This window comes from Lacerta agilis, chromosome 4 (genome assembly GCF_009819535.1).
Source record: "Lacerta agilis isolate rLacAgi1 chromosome 4, rLacAgi1.pri, whole genome shotgun sequence".
NCBI lineage: Eukaryota > Metazoa > Chordata > Lepidosauria > Squamata > Lacertidae > Lacerta > Lacerta agilis.
Genome location: NC_046315.1, coordinates 20,330,082 through 20,356,216, shown reverse-complemented (window position 1 = coordinate 20,356,216; position 26,135 = coordinate 20,330,082). Strand labels below are relative to the sequence as shown.

Sequence of the window (26,135 nt, the reverse complement as noted above, 5' to 3'; positions counted from 1 at the left end):
GGGAGACTTGGAGTGCCGAAGTTATTAAGCTGGGGGAGAAGCCGGAAGGGGCCACTCCCGGATTCTGCCAACGACTGAGACAGACATGCTTTTTGTAGCTCTGCACTGTAAATATTTTGCACAATAAAACTGCAAAAGACTGTTTGGGCTCCTGCTCCGTTACTCGTGAAGCACTTTCACATGAACCTTACACTCACCTACCTATTTATCTGTATTTCCTTACCTCATGATTTCCCATCCTACTGTCCTGAGACAAGGAGGAGGGTAAAAATGTGTTTGGCTGAGAAGCCAGGCTCCTCCTTCCATCGACTGGTCACAGCCGTTCCACCAGATTGGAGGAAGAGATCCACACACCACCAAGAGACCAGCAATTTTTGGCATCCCCTCTCCTCAAATTGCTTTTCACCATTGGAAGAACTTGTAACTAAGGGGTGCTTCATAGTTCCACTTGTCCCGGGCGCTCTAGTTTGCCCCTGCTCCTTTCCCATGGAAAACCCACTCTTTAGTTCTAAACCAGAGCAAATGTCAATCTGGGGAAAACCTGAATGGCTGTTTGCTCCGACAGCTCTAAAGAGTGGAGACGAAGTGTGGATAAGCCCTAAGACGTGGCTTATTCACATCTTCCCTGCCAATCCATTTTACTTTTGCATGGTGTCTTTTTAAGCTGGTAAGCCTATGGGCACAGACTGCCTTAAAAAACCCCAAGTGATCTGTAAGTTACCGGTACTTTGGGAGCCTTTTTTTAGCTGAAGAGAAAAGAAGGAAATGTTGAAATGAATAATGAATAAAAGAAGCCTCTAGAGTCCCTCTTGCAGGCTGTAGTAAAATACAACAGAGGGAGGGGAATGGAGATAGTAGGAACTAGTCAAGCCTAGATCTGCGGCCGAGTCCTAACTAGGCCTCTGCATGGACCAGGAAGGCCAGTGAAAGCCCTGTTGCCAGGACAACAAACAAGGCTGGTTGGAGCAGCAGACAGGAACTCCAACTCCAAGATGGCTTTATCCCATGGCCCTGTCTATCATGCAGAGATGGAAGCTATCCTCATCCTCTTTCCAAGAGCAAGGAAAACAAAGTTTAAAAACAGCAGCAAAACACACACCAAATAGTGGTTGTGTAATTAGGGCTGCATGATCAGCCATATGGAGTTCTGTGTCATCACTCGTTCAGAACAGATTTATTGGAAGGAAGCTATACCTGAATATACAGTGGTATCTCAGAAGCCGAACAGAATCCGTTCTGGAAGTCTACTCGACTTCCAAAACATTCAGAAACCAAGGCATGGCTTCCAATTGGCTGCAGGAAGCTCCTGCAGCCATTCGGAAGCCGCGCAAATCCCCACTGGATGTTTGGGCTCCAAAGAACATTTGCAAACCGGAACACTCACTTCCGGGTTTGCGGCGTTCGGGAGCCAAAACGTTTGACTCACAAGGTGTTCAGGATCCAAGGTACGACTGTAGTCATAATAAGTTCTTCTCTCTCTTTTTCTCTCACACACAGTTGGTGGGGATGGAGTAGAGCCAGCACATAACACAGTTGGCCTAAAAGCTTGTACTAATTTCTCACAGGCTACTTGGCCAGGTTCACAGTTCTTGGATTAATTTGCAAGGCCATCAACAACTTGGTTCAGGACACCTTAATCCGCATATCCCCACATGATCACGGAGGTCTTCGGGGGAGTCAGTGGTCCCCTATGGCTTGGATGCCTGGTTCATATACACCAGGAGCAGTGTGTTCAGTATTGTGGGTACAATTCTGTGGAACTCCCTCCGGGCTGAAATCAGAATAGCTCCCTCCCTGCTGAACTTCCAGTGCCTGGTGAAGTCATTAAAAATAAATAAATCAGCAGCCCCTTTAATTAAGTTTTCTGATCTTGCAGTTATTTTTAACTGCTTTAACTTTCCAATGTTTTTATCTTTATTGCATCTTCTTAACCTCACTCTGCACTGTTTAGACTTGAGATGCTAAACAGTATATATAAACTATTTAACTAAACAAATAAGGCAGAGATACATACACAGAGCTAGAACTACAAATTACCCTAGTCTGTTCTCTTTTAGAAAACGTCGCTGATAAAATCCTTCTTTGTCATACTTGCGGGCTCCGAACATCCCATCGCAGCACACAATGTTTCCAAGAGTTGCCCCCATAGCACAAATGCTGATACACACAATATTTTATGTTGCTTTTAAAAAAGTTGCCAATTATGGGTTTGGACCAAAAAGCAGTGCAAATATACTTTTTGTGTGCGCGTGCGCACACACACACACAGTCAGGCAACAACCACAAACAATTTTGACTGAAGTCAGTGCAACTCACCTTTTCCATTACCCGTGTGAAAGATTTAACCCCATTTAAATGCAATCTGCTTGTTTATGTATTACCACGCATTAACCACACAACATGTGCTAACTGGATTACCAATTACCAGGATGTCTGTGTTATCAATGTTTTATCAACCACTTTTAATGTCATAACCACCACCACCTTTGCTTTTCTGCATCCCTTTCCTCTTGCATCTGCTGAAGTGGACTGTAATCCATGGAAGCTTGTGCCAAAATCAATTTGCGTGTCTTTAAAGTGCCAAAGGACCCTTTGATGTTTTTTATCTTCCCCTCCCTCCATCCTCAGATTCTCTTTACTTTGGTTTACCCAAGTAAAGAGGTCACATCCACACTTGGAAACTGTAGTTTATTCCTCACAGAGCTACAACCCCCAGCATCCTTAACAAACTATGGTTCCTAGGATTCTTTGGGGAAAACCATGTACTTTAAATGTATGGTGTGGATGGGACCATAATCAAGAACATGTGCAGTCATACCCTCTTCTCACCATGCAAGTGGAGCTGGCTAGGCCTGGAGCCGGGTTTCTCCCTTCTACTCCCTGCAGCCAGTGAGGCCTGGCCTAATAATAAATAACAATAACTCATTATTACAGTGGTACCTCAGGTTACAGGCGCTTCAGGTTACAGACTCTGCTAACCCAGAAATAACGCTTCAGGTTAAGAACTTTGCTTTAGGATAAGAACAGAAATCGTGCTCTGGCAGCGCAGCAGCAGCGGGAGGCCCCATTAGCTAAAGTGGTGCTTCAGGTAAAGAACAGTTAAGAATTAAGTTCTTAACCTGAGGTACCACTGTACTTATACCCCGCCCATCTGGCCAGGCCTCCCCAGCTACTCTGGGCGGCTCCAAATAGAATATTAAAAGCACGATAAAACATCAAACATTAAAAACTTTCCTAAAAAGGGCTGCCTTCAGATATCTTCTAAAAGTCAGATACTTGTCTATTTCCTTAACATCTGGTGGGAGGGCGTTCCACAGGGCGGGCGCCACTATCAAGAAGGCCCTCTGTCTGGTTCCCTGTAATCTCACTTCTTGCAGCGAGGGAACTGCCAGAAGGCTCTCAGCACTGGACCTCAGTGTCTGGGCTCAACGATGGGGGTGGAGACGCTGCTTCAGGTAATAAGACTACGGTATAGTGCGGGGGTCAGCAACCTGCGGCTCCGGAGCCGCATGCGGCTCTTTTACACGGCTGCCGGGGCTCTGGGGCGGATCCGCCCGCCCACTTCTCCAGCTGGCAGCAACCGCCCTCCAGCTGGCCGGCAGCCCACCCTCCGGAGGCTGAGGGCGCTGCTCAGGTGCGTACCCAGGATCACCTGGCCTTGAACAGCGGGGCTCGGAGGCGGTGGGGACGCAGTAGAGGTGGCGCAGCTCAGCCGAGGGCTCTGGCGGGGAGCGCGCCTGAGGCGCGCACGCTCCTTCGGGAAAAAATGGAGCTGGGCGAGCGGGAGGGGGAACTTTGAAGACCCCGCCTCTGCCTCCGAAGCAGGCGCCCATGGGAGAGGCCGCCCCCGAGCCTGCCTGGCGGGACCAACCCTGCCCAGCTCCGGGAGTCTTCCTAGCGTGGGAGGCGGCCTTGGGGCGGACAGGGGAGCTCCGGGGTCGGCGGGTATGTGGGACCCCATGGCATCCAGAGGCAGCTGGGAGGCGGGACGGGATGGGGGCAAGAAGGGGGCCTTCAGACGCATCCCTGCATGGGCACTTGAGGCCAGGACTCCTCGGCTGGGTCGTGGGACCGCGGGGGAGGGCTGGCCGCGGTTCCTCTCGGAAGGCTGCTGGCTGCTGCGTCGAGGCGACGACGAGGTAGGCAGCTGCGGGCTGGGCCAGGGGCGGCGGGCGAGGGGGGAAGCCCTCTTTTTAAAAATGGTCGAGGAAGCGGCGCCTGTTTCCCTGCCGCTGCCTCCTTCGCTCCTGGTTCTGCTCACAGCCTCAGACCGCGCTCTCGCGGGCGCGCGTCTCTCTCCGCCCCGGAACAAGGCCGGGACGTTTTGCAGTTTTTCCTCTGTCCTAAGTGTGTGTTAGGGGAGCCTTGACAAAGCAGCCGTTGGCGTGGAAGAGAGGAGTCCTAACTTGGATCTGTGTTCATGTGCAAAATCTATCGCCATTGTCATTAAGGGGGCAGGGAACTCCCCTAAAAAGGTTTGAACACTATGAACTACTACAGCCACCTGTATGCAAGTCAGCACAAACATCACAGGCTTCTCTGGTGCAATTCTGTGCTTTATTTAGCAAGAGAGGAGGTTGGAAGAGGTGAACATAGCCTCTGGTCTGGAATATTAAGGGTAAAAGACACTAAGATTATTGTAAAAGCCAGCAGTCTTCAATAAGACATGGGACAAACATTTAACACAAGTGTGCAGTTGAGGACTCATTTTTTTTTTTTATAAAAAAACAACAAATCAAATATTTGTATGCTGTTGCAACCCACCTTGGATCAGGCTGTGTGACCTGGTAGTGGTCCCCAGGGTGGATAAAAATGAATGATTTTTTTTATTTAAAAAAATTGGATTTTTTTTTATTTAAATCGGATTTTTTTTATTTAAGTCGGATTTTTTTTTATTTAAATCAGATTTTTTAAAATTTAAATCGTATTTTTAAAAAATAAAATGCAGTGTTATATTTGTTTTAAATGTCGCAATGGTTTTGCGGCTCCCAGTTTTTTTTCCCCTTCGGAAATGGGTCCAAGTGGCTCTTTTGGTCTTAAAGGTTGCAGACCCCTGGTATAGTGTAAACAAAACTTTTATATGCACTGGGAAACAAACAAACAAACAAGAAGTGGGACATGCTGTATTGTGATATGCACTTGATTGAGATGGCCTGGTGCCGAACCAGCAATATCTCCTATGTATGCCTGCATAACAATTTATAACTCAGGCAGATGAACAGCCAAGCAGCACCATGGAGAGCGCCTGGGAGATTGGTCCATAGAGAACTACAAGCTGCTACTGTACATGCCTTACTGAGATTTAGCTTAGAAACTCCTCAGATCTTTCCATATTGTTCAAAATCAACTGCTTACTGTTTCAAATTACCATCTAAAAATACTGATAACAAATCAGCTATAAAAAACCCGCCATTATCCTAGTCAAAGACAAAAACTGTGCACAAGGTGTTATCAAACATACATTCAAAAATTATAGAAGAACTGCTAGAGCGTGATCCCACGCCTGCTTAGGAAGAACAAAGGAAGCTGTGTCATGCAGAATCAGACCACTGATCCATTATTTACACCAGCAAAGTGGGCAACTTTCTCAGTCTGCTATTAACGTAGGCGTTTAATTCTTGGACAACAAAGCTTATGAAGGGTACAATCTGGAGGAGGTCCACCAATGATGACTTGGCTTACCCGCCAGCCATTATCTGTGGTTGCCACCACCAACTGCAAGTGCCAAGAGACTTGGGACTGGGAGAGAGGAAGATCTGCTCTCATCCCTATTGTAGCTTGGTGAAGATATGCATTGACTAGCATCTCCTGCTATTTCTTTTCTTCAAGGAGTGGTGCAAAGCAGGTCTCACCCTGTGTACTTCTTGGTGCCTTGCTTGCAAGGTGGCCAGGGAGACCTGCTTCCGGACAGCTGGGTGAATGGACACCTGTCAACATGTTTTCATCAAACATCCAGAGAAACCTTCCTCCCAGAGTTTTTTTCTGTTTTCTGTAGTGCTTTTAAAGGAACGGGCAGAAATATGTCCCCAGTCGCCTTTTAAATGTGTGAAAGTTCAGTGCCGTTATCTTCCCAGCTGCTGCATCAACACCATTTTCAAAACCTGGTTGGGGCTTCCTTCTAGAGCTAGCCACAGGCAATCAGTGATAATCTAATTTATTAATTTTTAAAATGGTTCATACATCTTTTTATGTTTTTATTTAAAGATTTTTCATGAGCAACAAAAGTACTTTCAGCATGTCTGCTTTCAAATCGAAGAGTCCTTCATACCGTTCAGGTTCATACATCTTAATTTAATAAAACATCTCTAAGAGGTTTATATGAAAACAACAATGCAACAGCATTCAAGAAAGTTTCCTAGAAAATAGATAAAAACAAAACACAAGTGCAAAAAACAACAACAACCACAACCCACCTCAGAGCAGTACAAAACAAAACAAAAAATAAAAATTAAGAGTCAAGAGTCCAGGGAAGCTTGGATAAGCACATAAATTTAAGAGGCATATAGAAGTCATTATTCAACTTACAAATTACCCAAGGGAGGGCATTTCAGATGGTAGGAGCTATCACCAAGAAGGCCTGTTTTTGCATTGTCAGCAAGTGACAATCTGCTGGCCATGGCATAACCAGTAGACACCCATCCCACAGAAGCTCTTAAAGACCATATTGCCCTGAACTGGTGAAGGTGGTTGTTACGATGTCATAATGCTGCATAGCCAATTGAATTTGGCTACATGATGGTCTCATCAATGGTAAACAAAGCCAGTTTAGAATGAGAGCCATTCTTCCTGGGCTGTTCACATCCATCCTGTCTATCATGAGTCACAAAGTGCATGAGATGATGTCTCAAAGGTCAAACAAAAAACTACCCAGGGCAATACTTTTTCAACGGCTGCACATTTTCATCCCAATTAGCAACAGTCCCTAAAACACACACACACAAAATGGCACCCTCTCCATTTGACATGTAAATTTAGCACTTCAGAGACTTGTGGCTTCTGTTCTGAGTTTTCATGCTCCTGGTCCTTAAGGCTGCAAATCACGTTTGAAAGTCTGAACAACCAATGCCTACTGAGGGCGGCTAAGGAAGGTGCTAGGCAGGACACCCAGTGAAATTGGTGTGTCAGTACCCTGCACAGACAATGAGACCATTTATACTTTCAACAGATCACACAAGATGGGAGCTATTCTTGATGCAGAAATATTACCTTGGCTCTATAATAGACAGAGTAAGATATTACTATGCAAGCAAAAATATAGGAGTGTTACCTCAGGAAGTGCTTCATTTTGGTGTTTTTGTTCTTCAGTTTCTTTCACTTTCAGGAACTATCCTCAGCTGATCACAAGCAATGTTTTCTCCAGAAGTTAAATATGCTGTGAAAGCAAGTTGAACACGTTTGGTGAAAGAGAGGTAAGAGAACGAGAAGTCCAAGTCTAGTTTGGTCGTCTTTTGAAATGTCTTTAACGTGTGTGTGTGTGTGTGTGTGTGTGTGTGGTGGGATATAATCAAAGCCAAAAGATGCATCTAAGCACTCGAGGTCAGATTCAGCATTTGCAGAGTAGAATGGGGGGCCCTCAACACATTCATGTTAAATGAATCCCTTTCTCGTTCAGGAGAAGGTCAAAACAAACTATAAAATGGCTTTGTTTTCCTGCGTGTTACACTTTAAATGGGAAAAAGTCGGCTAGCTCTTGTGATACTGCTACACAGATCCGATCCAAGCAAGCAAATATATACCTATTTTTAAAAGTTTTCTTTTATTTTCTTTTATAAAAATGGGTCAGCCAAGCGTTTAATTACATATTGCTTCAAATAAAATAAAGTAAGGTGAAAGGTGACAAAATGTCTGCTTGCCGCCGCCAATGAATTAACCTGTTGTTCGTTTTATCTATTTAAAGTTTAAAGTGGGTGCTTCAGACAAACTTGTTTATTGAGCATTCATCCTGATCTGTTCGTAAGGAGGTTAGACAATGGCCCCACCTGTACCCTACAGTTAAAGCGGTATTTTACTAAACAGTCATAGCTTCCCTCAAAGAACCCTGGGAACTATAGTTTGTCAAGGGTGCTGAGAGATATTAGGAGATGCCTAGTTCCTTGATAGTGTGCATGTAATTAATGTCTGTAAAGAATTCAGAGGTACTTGGAAAAAGGTGCAACTTTTATCCAAAACTGTATAATCATTATGAGGTTCTGATATGAGATTATCTGGGTCCCTACTATGGAGTTCCCGAGGGCAGGACTTGTAGTGCACATCTTTTAAGTCAGAGAACTTCTGTTATAAGGAAGCCTGCTAATGAGGAAAAGGGGAATCTGTTCGTGTCGTGAAATAAATGACACTGAGCAGCTTCACCATTTCCTCTCCGTAATGGAGCAAGAGTTTCCTTCAGGCTTTCTTGACGTTATAATTTTTGTTGCTATGCATTCCTTTTTTTTAGTCTCATTTTAAAGTAGCAAATATCAAAAGGGAGATCTGTGAGCTGCATCCTATGCTCTCTGTACACTGGCACAAGGACTTCTGCGCTAGCGGGAGGGCGGGTGAATTTTAACCATGCGCAACAGAGGGATCCGAGGCAACGGCTGTGCTAGCAGAAAACCGTTGCACAAGAGTTTGTCCAATCTGCCGTGCAACGGAATTGCCAGCAACCGGTTTCTCCATTCTGCCACACGATGTGCTGCTGGTGCAAAACATTTCATCACGACAGAACAAAGTATACCGTTAAGTGACTTGCGACTTAGCACTACTTTGGATGCAACCCAAAGTGTGTGACTTATATGCAAAGATTATCCGAGTAACATCCAGGTGAACATTGTCAGTGATTTAAGAGCAAGAGGAACTCCCTGCCCCTCCTTGCTGCTATTTGGCAGACGCTAGTAAAAGTTTTTATTCACGACTGCTTTCAGAGAGAGCGCGTACATATGTTACAGTGGTGTAGGCACTTAAACCAAGTAACTGGAAATCCGAACAGAACTTCAAATCGATGCACTGCAAATCTTTGTTAGAAAAAAAGAAGCAGGTAGACTTTCCTCCCAGACACAGTTTTCATTTAGGGGAATAGAAAGCTTTTTTGCTGGGCAAAACCCCCAGATCCAATGGGGCTCCATTTCCTGGCCTAACTCCAAAAGCACTTGTGATGGATTGATTTGGGGCTCTTCCAAAACTTTATGCAGCAGAAACATGAAGTTCTGCCTCTCCCTAACTGTGAAGTAGCTGGGAATGGCATGAATGTGGTTCCAACCAAATCCAGTATTTTTAGCACAGGCGGACATTTCAACATGCTACTGCAAAGGCCTTTTGGAGCCATCAGGAAAATATTAAAATTTCAATTCACCTGTTGGGGAGGGAAGCTTGGGCCCATTGTTATGCGACCACATCATGGTCTGACACTCAATCACTAAGGATTCTGCACATGAAAAGACTATAAAAGGGCAGACATGCACCCATGTCTACTGACCCTCCTTCCCAACATTTTGAGCACGCTTGGGATAAAAACATGGCCAATTGTACCATACAATCCAGTGAGGCAGTGAGGTTTTTGTTTTTTTTTGAATGCAATCCTTTTATCCTGCCTACTGATCTCTCCCCTTTCTTCTTCTTCTTTCAGTAAGATCTGTGAATAAATTATAATGTCACCTGCTAAAAGGGAAACCACTCAAAAGCAACTTTCCTGTTGGATCTCATGTGAGTGTTCGCTGAAAAAGTACGCGAGCCCCAGCCGGCGAAAGCCTCTTTCATCAAGATTGCTTTTGACTGTCTGGTTCCTGCTGCTGTCCCTGAATTTAGCTGCAATTACTACTGACAGCAGTGGCACCTGCTTGAGGACAACGAGGAGGAGAAGAGAAAGAATGGCTAACAGCAAACTGATTTCATTAATGCCTTGGCAGGCAAGCTTGGCTTCTAACACTCCCTGAAGATGCCTTTGATGTTCCTTATGTTGTACCAAGACGGGAGGTGGGGAGGGGGGTAGAAAAGCAAAAAAGGAAAGGTAAATACAAGAGGGAAAGCTGCCCGCCCCCTTCCCCAATTTGACAGCGACCTTAAGTCGAGAACAACCATGTACATCAGTGCTCACTTTTGCTCTCTTGGGACATGCAGTCTAATTAACAGCTGGTTCCATAGATTTACAGCATCTGCAGACATCCCTGATTGAGCCAGCCATCCAATTCTTTAAGTGCCTGGAACGTGATTTGCAATTACTTGGCAGGATGAAAGGTTAAAGAGGTTTGGCCTTTGGTCTGAAGCAGCCTTCCCCAACCTGATGCCCTCCAGAGGCTGCTGTGTTACCTCATCCCGAATGGCCAATTGCATAGCTGTCAACTTTTCCCTTTTCTTGCGAGGAATCCTATTCGGAATAAGGGAATTTCCCTTTTAAAAAAAGGGGAAAATTGACAGCTATGCAATTGCCGGAGTCAGGGGGTGAGATTCAATTTAGTTTGCCAAATGGATCAAATTCGCAGTTTCTGGAACGGTACGAGAACCGAAACAAGGCAATCCTCCGAAATTCACAGCCATTCGAAACTTGCTGTGCGTTTCTCCAAGCAAAGAACTGAAAAGTCAACAGGTGCAAAATGCCATCACCTTGACGCTTGTAGGGGTGAGGCAGTAGGTACAGCTTACCCTAATATCAAACCAGTTGCCCTGCATTTTTAGAGGCCCAATTTATAGTACTTAGTCTTTACCTTTAAATCCTTAAATTGGGGTGGGGAATGCCTGGCCCGATTCTGGTCCACCAGCCTCCCCATTTAGCCTGCAAGACTGTTCCAGTCCAGCCACGCCCACCTGCCCCAGATCCTGGCATCATATATGACATCAGGTGAGGGGCAGGTAAAGCTGGGGGTGTGGATGAAAGGGGCTTTTCAGGCACCACCAGCAAAGGCACATTCCTCAGGACCAACTCTTAGGATACATGACCAAGGGCCACACAGAAGCTGTATCAAAAGCTTGTATTGATGGTTTCACCTGTGGCCTAGTCTAGCATTACCATCCTGACCATGGATAGGCAAACTAAGGCCTGAGGGCCGGATCTGGCCCAATCGCCTTCTAAATGCGGCCTGCGGATGGTCCGGGAATCAGCGTGTTTTTACATGAGTAGAATGTGTGCTTTTATTTAAAATGCATCTCTGGGTTATTTGTGGGGCATAGGAATTCGTTCATTCCCCCCCCCAATATAGTCCGGCCCCCCACAAGGTCTGAGGGACAGTGGACCGCCCCCCTGCTGAAAAAGTTTGCTGACCCCTGATTCTGACACTTCTAAATTATGTTTAAAACAAGGACAAGCAGCTCTGGGAGGTGAGAATGAAAAAGTGGCAGTGGAAGGTATGTTTAAATATTTTACCTCATGTGTTGGAAACCTCCAGGTGCTGCTAACCTAAAACTCCCATCATCCCGGATCGTCAGCCATGTTTGCTAAAGCTGATGGGAGTTGCAGTTCAGAAACACCTGGGGGACCAAAGGTGTCCCGACTCTTTATTTTACCTCAGCATAAGAACATAAGAAGAGCCTGCTGGATCAGGCCAATGGCCCATCTAGTTCAGCATTCTGTTCTCACAGTGCCTGTGGGAAACCAGCAAGCAGGATTCGAACGCAAACATCACTTTTCCAGTGATGCCCCTTGAGGCTGCTTAACTGCCCCCCGCCACCCAAAATAGTTTCAAAATGGCACCTGATGTCAGAGAAGGAGAGATGAAAGCGTTGGGTTTACTGTGTGGCTGGAAGCCGAGATGGTGACTCTGGCAGAAATCAGGATGATGAAGATGGATGTGGCAGGCAGTGGGTTGAGGCACCATTCACTAGCAGCACACTGTAGGTACAGATGTATTTTTAAAGTACAACATGTGCCTCCAACGTACACTCACACAACCGCTTCAGAGGCGAATCCTGCCATTGTTGCATCATTGTAGGACAATTCAACCTCTGCCAAATCACAAGGAGGAAGCAAAGGAGGGCCTTTTGGAGCAATCAAGAAAGGAGCAGAGCCTTCCTCCTGGCAAGATGCTAAACAAGGAGGGGGCGGAGGAGGGGGCGTGTGTTTTTTTTTTAATGCAAGGTTAAAAAATATGCTGAAGAGGGGGAGATCTAGAGGAAGAGGATAAAAGATGAAAACAGAAAAAAGGGGCAAGGAAAGGCAGGGTGTAAAATTAAATGCTAAGTTAAGAGTCATTCCGCTTCCTGGTGTGCATTTTCAAGAGTGTTTGTCAACAGTAGTAATGTGGGGTTTTATTTTATTGCTGCTTATTTAAAAAAAAAAAACAAATTTGCAGCTGAATTCCTTGGCTTTGTTTGCAATTAAATCAACAGAATCCAGAGCCAATAAACAGAGACATCTGTCTTCCTGTTTTCTGATCAAAGAGATGTCAGAAGAAAATTAATAGCAGCTCCTGAAATGAGCTGTAGGCATTATTGACCTGATCACATTTTATTCTGCCCGTTCCTAAGAGACAAGAAAAGCCCTGCTTGGGCCTTCTTCACTCCTGGGTTGAACAAAACAGGACCAAGTGGTGAGCTGCGGCAAGGAGTCACCAACCCATTTCCTCATAAAGTCCATGTATACAAATGTCTGTACCGTGATGCCTTTACACATAAACAGGTAGATCTCCTCTGACACAGGGGCTGAGTTCCCAGCTATCGCATGTATAAGCAAAATCGCACAAGGCCAGAACAGCCCCACACAACCATCACTACCTGTCCGAAGCTGGTGCAGAGTGGTCACTGCCCCCCCCCCCGCCACACAAGGAGGTGGTCGTTTTAAACATGAGGGCTCCTGCAAGATGTCAGATGGCCCTTCCGGGGTTTGTTTTTTCCTGCTCTCCCACCCCTTTTTAATTTATTTTCCGAGTTTTCAGACACAATATTTTCCCAGCCCAACTTGGAGAGGCCAGGACTCGAACTCGAGACTTCCAGCACTATCACTGAGCCACAGTTCTCCCCGACCTCAATATTATTTATTCATCGACTTCCACACATGTCTCAAGGTACAAAATCAAGCAAAACAGCTAAAACACAGTTTAAACCAGCACAAAAAATGTCAGCTGAATTTAAAAATATGAAGTAAACACACATTACAGAGAGACCTATTTATCCAATGACTGCCATTAACTAGTTTGCTGCAGAGCTGAGGGGCACGAAAGGTTAAGCTCAAGGGCCTTATCAAACCCTGTTTGAGATTCCAGTGCAGCTCACAGCACTTCTTCCACACAAACGAATGAACTATCTTCAGGGTTAGCTGTAATTATTTTCTCAGTGTCAATATCCTTCCAATTACTTGATAAATCAGAAAAAATACATAGCAGAATGAAGTGCTGTGCAGGTGAAAAAATAGCTAAATAAGGTTGTTGGTTTTTTCCTTTTTAAAACTTGTGGGAGAGAAATTGGGCCATCAACTGGAATTTGAGTTTTCCACCCATACTACCTATTCCCCTTGTACAGCTATAATTCCCACAATTTTGTGAGAGGGATTGGTTGTTAGCACCCTCTGCAAACCATAGCTTTCTGAGAGAAATAGGAGTCTCCTGTTGTCAGCACTCTCTTTTTTTATAAATGATTTTTATTGTTTTATACTATAACTACTACGTAAAATAAAATATAAATTCACATACATTCATCTACTTTGGCCACCATAGCCGTGACTTCCCTCAGACCTTTCACGTGGCTTTCAAATTTCTATCATAGTTCTATACTTCTTTTAGTCTATCATTGCTTACACTATCATATACATATTAATCGCTTTAAAACTCATAATTACAATAATATTTCCACATTTAACTACAAAGCTTCTTGAAGTCCTATAAACGTATTCAATTGTAAATCGTTATTTCTCAAATAGTTCGTGAACTTAAACCAGTCTCTGATGAATTTCTGGTCCCGCTGTTCTCGGATTCTTCCCGTCATTTTGTCCAATTTTGCATATTCCATTAATTTTACTGTCCAATCTTCCTTTGTCGGTATTTCTTCTCCTCTTGTCAGCACTCTCAACAAACTGTAGTTCCCAGGACCCTTTCACCATGGTTTTTTAAAAGCGACATGATGCTACTTTTAATGTAGATCCAGACTTCGTGCTGTGTATTATGGGCATTCCAAGGGCCCCCAAAGCACAGCACCAAGCCATAGATGAGACCCTTCCCCAAATTCTCCGTCAGCACTCAGGGAAGGAACAAGGCCAAACGACAACAAACAGTGGCTACCCAAAACCTCCGAACTTCTCATGGAAGTTCTTCCTACACAACTGTTAAACGGCAACGCTCCTCAACACATACTCCAAAAAGAAGAGGAAATGGCAGAAGCAGCAGAGTCCAAGAAAATCTTCCTACAGTGCTTGTGTTGATGTTCTGCAAAATCTGGCGCGCTGTGCCCAGGACCGCAAGACTCAGGCTACAGTAAGTTGGTAAAATGAACCACAATGATGGTATCTCAACTCAAGGGGTGACGTCTCTCGTCCGTTGCCGAGCTCCTCCGGCGGAAAGCACTAATTATTTAGCAGCGTCTGTTTCGCTACGGATTGCTGGCATCCGAAAGACAGCCAGTGGAAAACTTGCAAAACTTTTGTTTTGTTATGGCGTTTATACCTCACCTTTCTCCAGGATGCTCAAGGAGGCATACATGTTTTTTGGTCTCCCTACAACGACCCTGAGAGGTAGGTGAGGCAGGGCTGAGAGAGAGTGGTTTGAGGGTGGGATTTGAACCCTGGTCTCTCACATCCTGGTCCAGCCCTCTACCCTTACACTGCCTCTTCTATCACGACAGTTAGTTTTTAAGAAACCAGAGTGAGTGCTGGGGGCTTTGCAGCTCAAGGAGCTAGCATTGGGAAACGGAACAGGTAGCACCACAAATCACTGGGAATACAGGAACAGGGATGCACAGCTTTTGGCTGGCCTTTTTATCTGGCCAAAATTTGCAACCACCACTAATGCAGCCTCAGGGAAGGCACTGGGCCTTGCCTCTGATGTTGGCCTGAATTTCAGAGGCAATCAGAACCACCCACCCTACAAAGACTCACACTGCACATGTCTCACTTCCATCTGGGGCAGGTGCTTTCCAGAATGAAATAAATATTACCCTTGACATTTGGGGATTCCTCTAACAAAGACACACAATTTATTTGTATCTATGTTACAAGCCCACCTTTCCCTCCAGGGAGTTCTAGACAGTACGGTATGTACAGAGTGGGACGCAGGTGGCCCTCTATTTAATTTTGTGAAAAGGGGGTGGGGAGATGCCGGGTGTGTAAAAAAAAGAGATGGAGAGAGAAAAGGAGGTGGCAACAAGACGGAAAAAGGGGGACAGGCTCCACTCACACTGGGCTCCATCAGTTATTTGGTCCTGGGCAGATTCTGCCTGATGGAATGTGGCCCTTCACCAAAAACCCTGTGATGTACCGGTAGATTAGGCTGAGAGATAGCAACTGGCACTGCAACCCAAACCCAGGCTGGGCAGCGGCGCATCTTAAGGGAGTGGCAGAGCCACTGCTTCCTCGACAGTACAGCCACACATGTCAGGTGAAAGGTAAAGGTAAAGGACCCCTAGATGGTTAAGTCCAGTCAAAGGCAACTATGGGTTTGCGGCGCTCATCTTGCTTTCAGGCCAAGAGAGCCGGCGTCTGTCCACAGGCTGCTTTTCAGGTCATGTGGCCAGCATGACTAAACCACTTCTGGCACAACGGAACACCGTGACGGAAACCAGAGCTCACGGAAACGCTGTTTACCTTCCCACCGCAGCGGTACCTATTTATCTACTTGCACTGTAGTGCTATCAAACTGCTGGGTTGGCAGGAACTGGGACAGAGCAACAGGAGCTCCCCCTGTTGCAGGGATTTGAACTGCCAACCTTCTGATCGGCAAGCCCAAGAGGCTCAGTGGTTTAGACCACAGCGCCACTTGCATCCAACCACAGCGCAAGGGTGGGAGTAGGCAAACCACTGTGCCACCCTGGCACAGTGATAGGGCCCAATGCTGTGGTATGATGGCAGCGGGGCCAGCGCCCCCAAGTTGGTTCAATCCCTCCCAAGAATGCCTTCTCCTCCCAGGCCTTGCTGCAAGCTACTGCTGGCAGGAATCCTGCAAGCAGAAATTGCACTCAGCTGCACCTTTGGCAGGTGGAATGACGAGCTCTGCCAGTGGAGGCCCAGCAGGGCTGGGCGGAGGGACACCTCTTTGCCTGATCTAAACCTACCGCTAGAGGAACAACTGCAGCTTAATCCAAGGTCAGCTAGTGATCTTGATGGTCGAGTGGGGGGTTGAACCTGGATTTTGCCACTATGCCACACTTGCTCTTCAATCACTTCCTATATCCCCTTTACGGTGACCCGAGGGAGGTGGACCCTGTTCTGACAAAACAAATCTCTGGAACTCCAGTTCCGTGCTGAGCTTCCCATCCCATTGCTTCCCTCCGGAAAATCATTCCCCACCTCCAATCCATCACCAACCTTTTGACAAGAGACCCAGATTCCACCACCAGATATGCAGTTCTGGCCTCAAATCTACAGGCTTACTCGAGCAATTGGCAAGCTAAGTGTGCTGCAGGGTCTATATATTATATACACAGCAAGCAAAGCTACTTGCTATGCCCGCTAACAACTCATGGCTCTGCAAAAAGCAGGAACGACGCCAAGAAGCAGATTTTAGATTACCTGTTTTAAGACATCAGCTACCATCTGGAGCTATGTGTATATTCACACTCCCACTACTGGGACTATCACCAGCAATGTATGTGTGTGTGTGTGTGTGTGTGTGTATAGGTGGAAACGAAAAGCAAAGTATAATCAGCCTATGTAACACCACCTTGGCATTTCGTAACTGGAATGTGGCTTGGCTGCCTAGTTCTATTAGATCTGCCAGCCCCAATAGGTTAGGATCCCCAGGCAAAGGCAACAGAGAAAATATATTTTGTCATTCAACAGACATTACAGCTCAGAGGAATACTTTAGTTGGGTGCATCATTATTAGCCCCCATCAACGCAACCCTCACAGCATGCTTCCAGAATATTTTCTGCAAAAGGGTACATTTGCAGTTATTACCACCAAGTGGGCAACAAAACAAATGCAGGTTTCTGAAACACGATTACAAACAAAAACAAAAGGTTTATAACCAATCTGGATCCAGAGTTTTACAGAAATGAATAAAAACAGGAAACAACAGGTCAAAGAAGTTGCACAATGCGTTTCGATTTAAAAATGTGCAAAGTTGTATTTTCAGCACATACAAAGCTAACATGGGGGGGACACCATGTAGTTTGGAGATTTCAGCTGACCACAGCTTCAGAAATTTACTCTTGAAATATTAAAAGGTTATCAGGCTGGGAGATTTCATCTTCCTGTAGTGTTGCTTACACGACACAAGTTATTTATCACTGCGTAGCAGAATGAGAAGGAGGCAGGAGACACTGCTCACATATTTATTGCAAGCAGCAGATTTTTGCTTCTGATGGAATCAGGCCATAGCTAAGTGACACCGAGTCTGCAGCCACTCTGAATATATATTCCATTTAGCTGTATCATAAACTAACAAAAGACAAGTGAAATGTCCCATGCATCTATTTGGGGGAGGGGAGGAAGGACATGTGCATGCACACACGCACACACACACACACACACACACAAGCAAAGCTAAGTCTTTGAGGCCATAAACTTATATGATGCAATAATTTTGCAAATGCTGATTACAAAACAAGCAGCAAACAGGGTTATATTTAAGTGTGCAGGTGAATGCTTTCAACCCCCCTTTATAAAATAAAGTCTCCCTTTGTTGTGAAAAATGGAGATGGGTGACCTACAATAAAAAAGGATCCAGCAACTATCATGGTGTCAGTCTTTATAGGTTCCCCCACCTTCACTAACCTATTTTAAAGGGACAATACAGGCTGGCAGGACTGCATTATCTAGAGCTGCAACAAGCTTAGGCACCCTAGTGATTCCCCACTGCAAAACCTAATTCCTAACAGGTTGGAGGTGCTGCCTGTGAAAACAGAAATTTCTGCATCCTGCTCATACAGGTCCCCTTCTCTCTCTCTCTCAGGACCAAAACCTCTTGCTAGATCACCTCATATCCTATGTTGCTATAACCCAAATTAGCAGCAATCAGATGTTGTTGCTTCCTCCTTACGGTAGCTTTGGTTACCTGCTTTCCACCATATTGGCTGTTCCACTTGTGCTGAGAGCTTGTCAAGCCATCAGCACGACACACACACAAACACATACTGCAGAGCAAGGCACCTGGGATACCAGCCCAGATCCTGCTTTTCGTTTTTCAACCCTTTGCTGAGCAAATGTGGTGGGCTTTATTTACGTTATTGTTCAATCCCTGTGTTGGGAGCAAGGATGCTACAAGCATCTCTGTGCTCCTGAATCAAATATATCCCTGACCACGCAACCAAAGGAATCACCGAGTGATCTACGAACCATTGTAAAACTACAGGTTTCCATACCAACTTAAGCCACATTCACTTCTGGGGCGGATGGGACTCGGATTGAGGCTGCAATCCTGCGCACGCTTACAGGGAAGCAAGTCACATGAGCAAAGGGGGACTTGCTTCTGAGTAGGCATGCAGAGGACTGGGCTGCAATTATCAGGCAACCTTATGAAGGAGGAGGCTGACTTCCAAGAAAGCGTGATGGGATTGGGAGCTGCACCACCACTTACTTCCAAGGAGACCTCTTCTGAAGTCACTTTTAAGCTGAGAGCACACACCTTTCCCAAGTTAGATTTTGCTCCAGAGACTATACCTGTGGGTGGGGGGCTGAGCAGGAAAGTGGGGGCGGGGAGGGGGAGGAAGGGGAAAACATAAATCCTCTGGAGCCATGAATTATTGGGGGTCTCCCCTGCTGAAGCTAAAACCAACCACCATTCCTGCGCCACTTGAAATTGTCCTCCCTTATTGCTTTGCTATTTTGCGGCTCTTCGGTGTTCTGCATTTTTTTTAATAGGCAGGTTAAAACTCCTACATGTCCCCCCCCCATTATTTCATTCGGGTTTTAAGGCGATTTTTTAAATCATAGGCCTACTGTTAATTGTCCCGCAAGCCACTTGGAGGCCCATTGGAACCAAGCGGCAAGGTCTGTAACAGCAAAGGCCCCCCCCCCCGAGCGATGCTACACAACCCCAAGCAAGGCCCACGGAGCTCAAGCGGGCTTACTCGCATGTAAGCTTGCATAGGACTGCAGCCTGATGCCGAATCAATGGGCTGGGGTGAATCTAAACCACACAGCAAAGGCACACTCTTGCACGCGCCAACTCAGAAGGCAAAAAGGCGTTTTAATCCCACTCCCAGCAAAGGAGGCATTGCACCGCACCTCTTTAATGCTCTGTTAACCGGCCAATGATAAAATAAAAGCATGCAAAGAAAGCAACCCCCCTCTTCCCCCCCCCCCATACTAACTCTTACCTTCTTCGCCTGCCCACCCTCAACTGAAAGCAAACGCCAGGAGTATTTTGCAGCTTATCAGGAAGTAACACCCAACGAGCCTCGCCGGCAAATGAACCAGGAACCATCAATGAAAACAGACCCCACCACCAGCAGCACGGGTGCCAGAAGCCACGATCAATAGCCGCGACTCGGCCACGCCAACTGCTCCCTCCTCTCCGCCCATCTGCTCGGCTTGGCTGGTGGTGCAGATGGCGGACCTGGGTGCAGGGCGAGCGCGGCGCCCCGGGAGCTCGCGCCGCTGCTCGCCATGATTAATTGATTGCTGGTCGCTAGGCGACCCCGCGCCGGGCTCGCGGCTTTTGCAAAGAGCAGCAGCAGCAGCAGCAGCCGCTGCCCCCGCCAACCCCGGCCATTGCCAAAGCGAAGGATGCGGGGTTAAATCGCGCCGCCCAGGCAACGCATGCATGCATGCATGCAAGCGTATCTATGCAGCACTGGGAGCAATGCCAAAAAAAGCAAGGGATTGCAGTGGGCGAGGAAGCGGGATGGCGGCGAGGCTCTATATTTTGCAGAGAGTTGCACTGAGGACCGGAGGTGTGTGGGGTGCTGTGGTTAGGAAAGCCTGCCCTGCCCACCCGTGGCTGGCTGGCTGGCTGGCTGGCTGGCTTACCTCCTGGCCGTGGGCTCTCTCACAGTCCCATCGCGCCGCCAGGCAAGCTGGCGAAGCTTCCTTCCCTGGAGCAAGCTGCGGCGGCGCTCCGGCAATGTGGGTCACCGGAGGGATCAAAGGAGAAGGGAGCGCGCAAGAGGCAGAGCCGCCGCCGCCGCCGAGCCCCGGGAAGGTGAGGCGCAGCAGCCTCGGCGAGCTTGAATGGAGGGAAAGGGACATTGCGCTCTTGGCGCACCCTGCTGGCGAGGACTGCGAACTGCGAGGCGAGGGAGCCGTGGGGGGAGATGCGCGCTGCCGCCGTCGTTCCAGGGTCAGGCCCGCCGCTCTATTGAGGCCTCTTGTACGCCCCCCCCCTTGTTATAGGTGACCACTTAAGGCACTTTAAAAGAGAAAGGGGGAAAATACACATTACCCCCCCAAAAAATAAAGGGCGTAAAATATGCATGTGCTGAGTTATATGTATAGATGTGAATTTAGAAATAACCACTCCTTTTTTAAAATAGCAATGCATCTCACAGACCCTCCAAGTGTCCCTATTTTCCAGGGGCGTCCCTGATTTAGAGAAGCCACCCCGGTTTCCGATTTGATCCAGGAATGTCCCACTTTTCCTTAGGATGTCCCTATTTTCATCGGAGAAATGCTGGAGGCGTATGGAGTTATCCGAGCCGCCTGAAGGCAATCCTGTACAGTGGGACCTTGGTTCTCAAACTTAATCCGTTCCAGAAGTCTGTTCCAAAACCAAAGTGTTCCAAAACCAAGGCATGCTTTCCCATAGAAAGTAATGCAAAATGGATTAATCCGTTCCAGACTTTTAAAAACAACCCCGAAAACAGCAATTTAACATGAATTTTACTATCTTAACGAGCATTGATCCATAAAATGAAAGCAATAAACAATGTGCTGCAGTCACACAATCAATCAATCAATCAGTGGCTGAACTGTGTTCCACACAGTCACAAAAACAAAAAGAGCCACAAAAACAGAAACGCAAAATAAATAGCAAAAACAGACAGACCTCAGCATAAGACTCAAAATGGAAGTGCGGCACTCAAAACAGAAGCTTAACACTTAAATCGGAAGCGTAAAACTTAAATCGGAAGCGTATCACTCAAATTGGAAGCATAACACTCAAAACAGAGCACGTTTGGCTTCTGAAAAAAAGTTTGCAAACTGGAACACTTACTTCCGGGTTTGCAGTGTTTGGGTTCCAAGTTGTTTGAGTACCAAGGTGTTTGAGAACCAAGGTACCACTGTATTCCCCAGGCCCAGCGTTGCCCTTTAGCCTCCCGCTGCTCAGCAAAAGCTCCAACTGGTGTACTCAGAGATAAAGCAGTAGTGTGGAGCATAATCTCGGAACTCACTCAGCCCGTGATGGAGGCAGGTCTTCCCTTTCTGACAGTTGCCAGGGAACAGGTCCCATGGACGTCCTCTTGAGGCCATGGAGTGAGGCTGGGCAGCAGCCTGGGAGTTGCTCTGCCCGCCATGGAGGTGAGTCTTCCCTTGCTCACAGCAATTTCCCAAGGATGGTTTATTTGTTTAAATATGCATAGGCTGCAGCTTCATAAAATGGTGGAACATAAAAAAACCAACATTTCAACATCAATAACAGCACCAGTAAATGCTGGTTGGTAAAAAAAGAGATTCACATGGCAAAGGAATGTCTGAATAACACAGTTTTCAGAATGCGTGTCAAAGAAAGCGGGGATGATTCCTGCCGAACTATTAGCAGGGAGTCCCACAGGGCTAGGTCCACAACATTATTATTATTATTATTATTATTATTATTATTATTATTATTATTCCACCCTATAGATCTCAGGGCGGTTCACAGCTTAAAATCACACTATAAAAAAACAGATAATGCATAAAAAAGCAAAGACAACCCAACAATCTCGCCTTCCACAACAGGCTTTAAAGGCTCAATTTGGCCAAACTGCAGGAGGCAGTGAAAGACAGGCGTGCCTGGCGTACTCTGGTCCATGGGGTCACGAAGAGTCGGACACGACTGAACGACTGAACAACTCTAGCAAAAGCTGAATGAGTAACAGGTGCATGGGGGAATAATCAGAAGTGCCCCCGTCAGAGGATCCCTAATGTTCTGTTTTTATTTCCTTTGTAGTGAACCATGAGGAAAAAAACCTCTGCATATAACTGGATGAATCGTCTCCACAATTGCAAGGGAAGGGTGAGAACAAATTTTGAGGCTTAAGCTCCAGTTATCTTCTTGGCCACAACGGTTGTTGGAGGTGGGAGAATCTCCCTGCTGTTGGGAAAATCTGAAGTCTGGCTCACAGCAGCCCTGAGTGATGATTTGTATATGGGCTATCACAGATACACACATGGCAGCGAGAACTGTTGCATCTCCTCACATCACTTCAAACCCAAAGGCATTTCATTAGGCGCAGGGGTTGACGTTCAGCTGCCAATCATCAAGGACTAGGTCTCCCCAGGACTTGTACTACTTCAGACTAATGAGGGAGGGTGGTGGAAGAGAACAAACAATGCTCCTCTGTATTAGCAACTTGGTAAAAATTCCCTGTGCATAGAAAACTAGCAAGTCAGGAAGAAGGCTAGGCTAGCACCCTGACAAACTACCTGTCCACATACAGGGATTTTTGTGGGTGGTGGGCGGGGTATGAGGAACATCCAACTATGGCAGCTCAAACACAGGTTGACCACCTCAATAAGAAATAGGCAGGAATTACACACCAAGCAAAAATAAAGCAATTAACCATTGCACAAACTGCAAGTGTGTCCTACTTTACAGAGGGCACTCCTCTATTTGAGTGGCTGTCTGGTCCAAGTCCAGTTTAAAGATAAAGGACCATAAAATAATAAAGGGCAGCAGCTTTGAAGTTGCTGATCAACACCTAGTCAGCCAAATGAGCAGGCATACAGGCTACAGCACAGAATCCCCCAATATGGTGAGATCATACCCTCCAACATTTCTCCAATGAAAATAGGGATGTCCCATTCCATAATTATAATTTTACTATTTATACACCACACACTGACCGGGTTGCCCCAGCCACTCTGGGCAGCTTCCAACGTATATAAAAACATAATTAAACACTAAACATTTTTTAAAAACTTCCCTACCTTGGTTCTCAAACGCCTTGGTACTCAAACAACTTGGAACCGAAACACTGCAAACCCGGAAATAAGTGTTCTGGTTTGCGAACTTTTTTTGGAAGCTGAACATGCTCCGTTTTGATTGTTATGCTTCCGATTTGAGTGCCACACTTCCGTTTTGAGTGTTACACTGAGGTCTGTCTGTTTTTGCTATTTATTTTGTGTTTCTGTGGCTCTTTTTTGTGTGACTGTGTGGAACCCAGTTCAGCTACTGATTGATTGATTGATTGATTGTGTGACTGCAGTACATTGTTTAATGCTTTCATTTTATGGATCAATGCTCTCGTTAGATAGTAAAATTCATGTTAAATTGAGGGAGGACATTCCACAAATGGAAACCACCACCGAGAAGGCCCTGTTACAGGTCGATGCAAATGTCCCCCATGGATGAGGGAGTCTTTCTCTTAACCAGCTGCCTCACATCACAGAATGCCAGTGTGGTGTAATAGTTAAGAGCAGTAGACTCATAATCTGGGGAACCGGGTTCGTGTCTCCGCTCCTCCACTCCACATGCAGCTGCTGGGTGACCTTCTTCTTCTTCTTCTTCTTCTTCTTCTTCTTCTTCTTCTTCTTCTTCTTCTTCTTCTTCTTCTCTGGCTCCAATTTGCCCAATGCAAGGATTACCCTTTATTCAGCCTGGAAAGTTTCCCACTACCATTTGCCATCTGAATCAACAAGGCGCGTGGCTTTTTTCTACAGCGTTTAAGTGGGGACGTCTTGGTCCTTTTAAGAGCTCCAGGAATGCAAACCTTGCTCAGTTTTGCCAGGTTCGTGCCAACGAAGAATTCAAGGACGAGGCAACCAGGTTACCACCCCAGTGGAGTGTGTAATCCAGGATTAGTTACATTCTTAAATTTACAAGGAGGGCCTTGAATACTTTACTGTACTGAAGCCAGTAACCCTGTGACCCTGACTCTCCTTAAATCAATGCAAGCTACACCATATACATAAGCATCGATTTGGATTTTGGCGTGTTCGGTGCATCACAGGGCCATTACAAGAATCACACAACGAGCTGGTATAGACAGCAAAATATGCGCCTCTCCCTGCCCTCCTCCTGTCTTCCTGCTCATTCTGGGCATCTTTCTGAATGTCTATTCCGATAGAACCGCTTGCTTATGTGTAATCTCCTGCTCACAGCCTCCTTGACAATGGATGGGATTGTGCCCTAAAGAGAGAGAAAATGCCAAAAAGATTGCTTCTTTGGCACAGCTAGCATGAGAATAACCAGCTAAAGTTGCACAGCCTTCCAGCTGCCCACCGAATCCTAATCGTTTGTGACAGAACTGGGTTTTTTCTCAGGTTAATGTCACAATTTTCCTTAGGGGCAGAAGAGTATTCCATGATATTAACTTAAACCAGCAAAGTTTTGCAAAATATTGGCCTCGTCTCTCCCCGCTGAAAGGAGAGACTATTTTAGTAACTGCAAGAAGCTTTTAAGTCATTCTTTTCTTTTAACCTGTAGGATCATTCTCTTTGAAGAACTGGCAACAATTTGCAGACTTTGATGTGCCAGAAAAAGGGTTTTTGAAAAATAATTTTGACATATAAATGCGGTATGTTTACATCCCAACTCAACGTGCATAGGACTGAGCTGCACATGTACTGGTTCTGCCTAAAGATAAAAGCTTATCCAGCCAAAGAGGAATATTGGACTAGGAAATAAAAAGCCACTGAGAATTCCAAAAAAGCCACTGAAAATTCAAAAAAGGCATTTCTATTCTACTATGGCCAGCCTTAGGCTATCAGCCAGATACTTATTTTAATTTGGGCTGGCCTTTTAACCAGCTTCTTCAATTCTAGCATGACTATGGCAAAGTCATACAATTGAGTTATTGGTTATGGGCCCAAACAGCAATTTAGTAAGCCACGCCAAACTGGAATGATGTATATTTACCACCTCCACACTATTTATAATTGTATAAATGTCTACCATGTGGGTCATTGGTTGTCTGCCCAAAACTAAAACGTCCCAATTGCTGGCCCAGCAAGGGTCCTAATTTGGCCCATGAGACTGTTGTATAAGGGAACCTGACATCTGATTCCATAACTTCTAAGTTTTATTAGGTGAGAGATTTTGGGTTCATCTGCACTGTCATTTAATGTGAATAATATACCTCCATTAATTATCCATTGCTCTGTGACGTTCTCCTCTAAATCACTGACTTCCCCTTCCCTCCATAGGTGCCAACTCCTAGGGGCCCAGGTCCCTTTGGCCCCCATAAAATATTTGTGGAGGCCAGGGCCCTCCAAGTAATCGGCATTGCTGCCTTTCCCCCCCTTTCCCTTTTCCACGTTTGCCCTTCATTTCCCAGCAAGATCTGTAAAAGAACTTGTAAAAGGGTTGCTGTCCAACATCATTTCTTATAGCCCTTGCAATTGGAGACAGACACAAAGAGAGAATGAAACTGCGTGCTCCATGGGGCAGATTCATGAAACTCTGATAGGACAAGAGAGGAAGCAGCTCCCTGGTTGCTTGTCATTTTTAAAAATTAAATTCAAGACACGCTGTAAGAGCCAAGGGAGGAGGACATTGTCAAGAGCTTTGCCATTTACTTTCAAACTTTTTTTTCTGCCATCCCTCCTATGTCCTCGTCCCCCTACCTCCCATATCACTTTCCTTCTCTCTCTCTCTCCCCCCCTCCCTGCTCCATATTTTATTCAACTTGGTATCTCTGCTTCCCTCAATCTGGATTTCCACATTCCCTCTCCTTTCTCAGAGTATCCCTGGTCAGTGGCGGAGCTTCAAACTTGGGGTGGGGTGGGGCAGAGAGCAGATGGGGGCGTGGTTGATGCACATCCCAGGGGACATGGCACCCTGCTGCAGGGGCGTGGTGTGCCACCAGCAGGGGCGTGGCATGTGTCCTGGGAGTGTGGCGCACTGCCTGCGGGGGCATGGCATCCAGCGGGGGGGGGGGGGCAGCCGCGATGGCACCCCACCGGGATTGTGCTGCTGGGGGCGGTGCGCTCCCCCTGCACCCC

The 26,135-nt window shown here is 46.2% G+C and overlaps 1 protein-coding gene across 6 annotated transcripts in view; it reads right to left on the bottom strand.

Annotated features, from left to right (window-relative positions):
• ELMOD1 (ELMO domain containing 1) overlaps positions 1 to 20,233 on the bottom strand; it is a 44,847-nt gene extending 24,614 nt beyond the window's left edge. For 3 of the 6 annotated variants that reach the window (XM_033146226.1, XM_033146228.1, XM_033146229.1), the window contains exon 1: positions 7,268 to 7,372. Coding sequence is in view for 3 of the 6 variants with exons in the window: in XM_033146224.1 (XP_033002115.1) it covers positions 7,268 to 7,284 (17 nt within the window). In the remaining 3 variants the exon portion in view is untranslated. Of the gene's footprint in view, positions 1 to 7,267; positions 7,373 to 19,369; positions 19,656 to 20,021 lie in introns of those variants that run through there. The other 3 variants (XM_033146224.1, XM_033146230.1, XM_033146225.1) reach the window with 2 other exon arrangements.
• Between the last annotated feature and the right edge of the window lie 5,902 nt (positions 20,234 to 26,135).